We start from the raw sequence: 4,829 nt of genomic DNA, 5'->3' as shown, positions 1-4,829 counted from the left end.
GAACACAAATGGCTATTTTTGTTAACAATATAATTTGGAAAAATATTTCGCCAAATAGTTTTATTTTAAACTTATTTTAAAAAGGAAAAAACTTTTTTTTACATAGACATACACCGTGACCGTGGTTTATAAATTACATTTTCAGTTATAAATCATAGTGTGTGTGTAAAACACAGAGTGTAAGATAAATATCGCCCTAAACAATTACTACCTAATAACAACCCTCCCAAAAAAAAAAAAAACCCTCCAAAAGATAACACACATAAACACAAATAAAAGAAAAACTCACCATTTTAATCATCGATATCCTCCAAATCCCAAAACTAAAAAATTCTCAATAAAACCTTTTTGGCCACAGCCAATCAAATTTGTCCCGGTTGCAAATTAATCTAAATGGCAAGAATTTTTTTTTTTTTTTTTGAGAAACCAACATTAGAATTGAATTAATTGAAATCAGTCAAAATTGGCTAAAAGTACATCAGTAACTTGTGGTGGAACATCCTTCATCCACACAGAAAACTCATCAATTTTGTTGTTGTTGTTGGTATTATTAATGTGAGAGAAAGAGACGGCCGAGAGGACAAAAACATAGGAACAAGAGATAAAGAAAATATATTTGTCCCGGTATCAACGGTTTTCTTTATTTCAACAGACGACTCATCATCAAATCATAGAGATGTGTGATTTCTTTACAAAAGATTCACACATGAAGTGAAAGACAAAGTATATTTTGATAATTTCTAACAATGACAACCCTGCTAAAGATAAAGAAAATTATAGAGAATACAAAGATCTAGAATTTTGCTTATTTTTGATAAACTCTAGAATTTAGCATACGGTACTCAAGAACGTGACACATACATACTCATCATGAACTTAGTTCTAACAGATATCATTCGATTCGGTATTCTCAATGGGAGCTGGTTTAAAAAGGGTGTCTCTTGCAGACTTCAAATTTTGGAGAGCACTCCTCATGCTAATGCGAGCATCAGAAGATTCAACTGTGCAAGATAACCCTACCCCGAGGATTGTGATCAGGCAACCATGTTGAACATCAGGGCTTATGGGTTGGTCATTATGATAAAGGCTGCTCATAAGTTGTAGCATCTCTGGGTCGAGTACTTGCATTATGTTGGCAGGGAAAGCTGATTGCACCCATTTGATTAGGTTTAGGTCTCCAATGAAGCTCTCATGTGTTGGTCTTTTCCCGGTAAAGAGCTCTAGCAGCATTACACCAAAGCTGTATACATCTCCAGCAGTTGATGGTTTCTCCCCCATGCCGTACTCTACATTATATTCAATTCAGTATGTTAATAAAAACTTTAAAAACACACCTAAAGTTACATATAAGTGAGACATGAGATTTTTATTCTATCATGATCTCTTCATATTGTTAGGACTTAAGATTAAAAAGAAAAGAAAAAAAGAAGGTTTTTTTATATTCCACTTTATACTTCATCAACAATTAACTACTTTATTTATATATATATATATATATATATATTAAGCATGGTGCAATTGGTGAAGTATAAAATAGAATACTCAAAATGGGACTTGATTTTTATTGAATTCTTTTATGAAAAAATATCTTTATAATTTTGTAGTAGTACTAACCTGGAGGTATGTATCCTATGGAACCCTTTAGAACATTTGTACGGCTAATAGAATGTTCAATGTCTGTTCTTTGCATCAGCAACCTTGCTAGCCCAAAGTCTCCAACCTTGGCAGTCATGTCTTCACCCAAAAGAATGTTGCTGGGCTTCAAATCACAATGCACCACTGGAACTTCACAGTCATGGTGCAAGTAATCTAATGCACAGGCAACATCAATGGCCACATTCAATCTCGCCACAACATTCAACGCATCCCCATTTGCATTCTTCCTCTTACCATTGATCCAGTCCTCTAAGCTGCCATTACTCAGATATTCATAAACCAGAGCGAGAAATTTCATGTTCTTGAAGTCTATGCTAGAGCATGATGTGATCAGTCTAACAAGATTCCGGTGCCTAACATTCCTCAGAGCTTCACACTCTGCAAGAAAACTCTTCCAAGAACTCGTCCTCTCAGTGTCAAGGACCTTAACTGCCACAATTCCTTGCCTTAGATTGCCTTTATATACAGACCCAAAACTCCCATTTCCAAGAAAGTTTTCTTGGTTGAAGTTTCCAGTTGCTTGACGAAGGTCATTGTATGAGACCATTTGATGTTGTCCTTTAACCAATTCAGAAGTACTTGTAATCTTTGCTTTACTTCTCTTTAAGTAGAACAGTGAGCCAAGTATAAAGCATAGGGCAAATGATACCAGGATACTGGTAATAACAACATGTTTTGCTACCTTTCTTCCATTGCTTTGAGTTTTGACACATGCCAAATGCAAACAAAGCTTTGGGTTTCCTTCCAAATGGACTATAGAGGAATTTCCAAAAACTCCACCTGTGGGAACTACTCCTTCCAAATTATTGAAAGATAGGTTCAAGGACTGAAGGACTTGTAGCTTTTCTAGTTCAACAGGAATGGAGCCAGAAAGTTGGTTGGAAGAGAGATCTAGAGTGTCAAGGCCTTTCACTTCTTCTAAAGTACTAGGAATAGGACCTGAAAGTAAGTTTCTGGCTAAAAATAATTTCTCCAAGCTCCTACACTCTCCGATTGAATCGGAGATATTACCAAAAAAAAGGTTGTTAGAAAGGTCAATGGTAACAACATTTTTTAGAAGAGAAACTTCTTCAGGAAAAGGTCCACTTAGAAGGTTCTTTGACAGGTTCAAAATAGTGCTCAAACTTGGGAGATTGAAAAATTCTCTAGTTAGGTTCCCATTAAACTTGTTGTTGGATAAGTCCATGGAAAGAAGTTTCTGAAAGTTCCCAAAAGTAGGTGGTATATTGCCCACCAACCTATTCCCTGATAAATCAATTTCGTTTAACTTTTGGAGATTACCTAGGGAATTTGGAATTCTACCAGATAATTGATTTCCTGCCAAACCCAATATTTGCAGTTCCTTTAAATGGCCTATTTCAGGTGGGATTCCACCAGAAAGTGAATTGTAGCTCAAATTTAACAAAGCCAGGCCACTAAGATGACTAATGGAGTTGGGTATGTTACCATTAAAGCTATTTCCTCCCATGTACAACTTTGAGAGAGCCTTAGAAAGATTGCCTATTGATTCTGGAATCACACCCTCAAAATGGTTGCCATCAATTGCAAGGAAGCTGAGATGAGTGCTATTTTTCAAAGAAGTAATGAAACTAAGACCGTCATCACTGACAATCTTATTAAAACCAATATTGTACATTTCAAGAAATGGTAGATTTCCTAGGCCTGGTGGTACTGTCCCTTCTAGAAGGTTGTCTGCCATGCGTATGACCTTTATGTTTGTTAGATTGTGTATAGACCATGGAATTTTGCCTGTGAACTTATTAATGCAGAAGTTGAAAACTAAAAGATTTGGTAGTCTAATCCCAATATCCCCAGGAATTTCACCCCATAGGTTGTTTGAAGCTAAGGCCAAAGAAACTAGAGAGGAAATATTGTATATTGATGGAGGAATGGTGCTAGAAAAATTATTAATAGTAAGATCAAGTTCCTTCAAATTTTGAAGGTGGCCTAATTCACTAGGTATAGCACCACTAAGAGTGTTGGTGCCCAAGTTTAAATTTGTGAGTGAGGAAAGGTTACCTATAGCTTGTGGAAGTGATCCATAAAGATAGTTTCTTGCCAACTTCAAAACTTCTAGCTTTGTCAAGTTGCTAAGCTCCTCAGGAATTCTTCCTGTGATATTCTTGTTTATAGACAAGTCAAGGACTCGGAGCTCAGTCAATTGGCTTATACTTGAGGGTAGCACACCTTCTAGCCTGTTGGAGCTCATGTTAAGAACTGTCAAACGGAAAAGATTGCCAATTTGATTAGGTAGCATACCTGTGAACTGGTTTTGCCCAAGTTGAAGGGAACGTAGGAAGGAGAGGTTGCCAATATGAGGGCTAATGGAACCTTTAAGTGCAAAACCTGAAAGATCAAGCCCAACCACTCTCTGGCCAGGCTTGTTGCACACAACTCCAGTCCAATTGCAGGGTGATGAGTTGTTTTGGTCCCAAGAAGATAAAAGGTTGGGAGCCTCTAGGCTTATTCCTGACTTGAATGAGATCAAGGCTTCCTTATCTGTAACAATACTTAAGGTCCCAGACTGAGACTGTACTCCAAGAAATATGCATTTGAAAAATATAAGAACAAATAATAAGGTAGACTGAAGCATTAGATGGGAAGGGGAAGCCATGAATCTTGGTTTTTGGTTTTGAGTTAGAGGTAACACAAAGAAACGAGTATTTATAGCAATCCACTTGCGTTGGCCAGTGAGATTTTGTTTATGTGTGGGGTTCTCTTCAAGACTTTTTTGCGTAGCTTGTTCACTTAGTGTTCTATGACTTGGTCAATGAAAGATACTCGTTGGAACACTGAAAATAAAAGTCAAAGCTTAGGGAATACTTTTTGTACTTTGATTGAAAGCCATTTATGTTGTAAATTGATGATATGAGCAAATTAATTCACAAGCATCCTTCTTGATCAATCAACATTTCACAGCTTTACATGGAACCTCATTAGTCCATAGCCAACAAATGCTGGTGGAAGATGTAGGATCCTAAGTTGTACATTACTGCTTGCTCTATAAATAAATAAAGCTTTCCATTTGAGAGAGAGCAGAAGCTTGTTACTTGTTACTTAGCAAGATTTTGGAGAACAGTAATGTTATATATATATATATATATATATATATATGCATCAATTGCAATAAATTATATTAGCAATATTTGGAACCAAAAAAAAAAAGTAATTTA

The 4,829-nt window shown here is 36.2% G+C and overlaps 1 protein-coding gene across 1 annotated transcript; it reads right to left on the bottom strand.

Annotated features, from left to right (window-relative positions):
- Positions 1–626: 626 nt before the first annotated feature.
- On the bottom strand, positions 627–4,279 carry LOC115974004 (probable LRR receptor-like serine/threonine-protein kinase At3g47570). The gene is made up of 2 exons (XM_031094234.1): positions 1,615–4,279; positions 627–1,286 (listed from the first exon to the last, which is right to left on the bottom strand). The coding sequence occupies exons 1-2, from the start codon at positions 4,268–4,270 to the stop codon at positions 883–885; spliced, it is 3,060 nt and encodes a 1,019-aa protein (XP_030950094.1). The 5' UTR covers positions 4,271–4,279; the 3' UTR covers positions 627–882.
- Positions 4,280–4,829: the final 550 nt, after the last annotated feature.

This window comes from Quercus lobata, chromosome 2 (assembly GCF_001633185.2).
Source record: "Quercus lobata isolate SW786 chromosome 2, ValleyOak3.0 Primary Assembly, whole genome shotgun sequence".
NCBI lineage: Eukaryota > Viridiplantae > Streptophyta > Magnoliopsida > Fagales > Fagaceae > Quercus > Quercus lobata.
Note: the sequence above shows the minus strand (reverse complement) of the source record. Positions and strands in the feature narration are given on the sequence as shown.

Bases quoted from the DNA above. Each gene is read 5' to 3' on its own strand.
- LOC115974004 (XM_031094234.1), bottom strand. From the start codon at position 4,270: ATGGCTTCCCCTTCCCATCTAATGCTTCAGTCTACCTTATTATTTGTT. The intron at 1,287-1,614 runs GTTAGTACTACT...AATATAATGTAG, and splicing joins CATAGGATACATACCTCCAG to AGTACGGCATGGGGGAGAAA.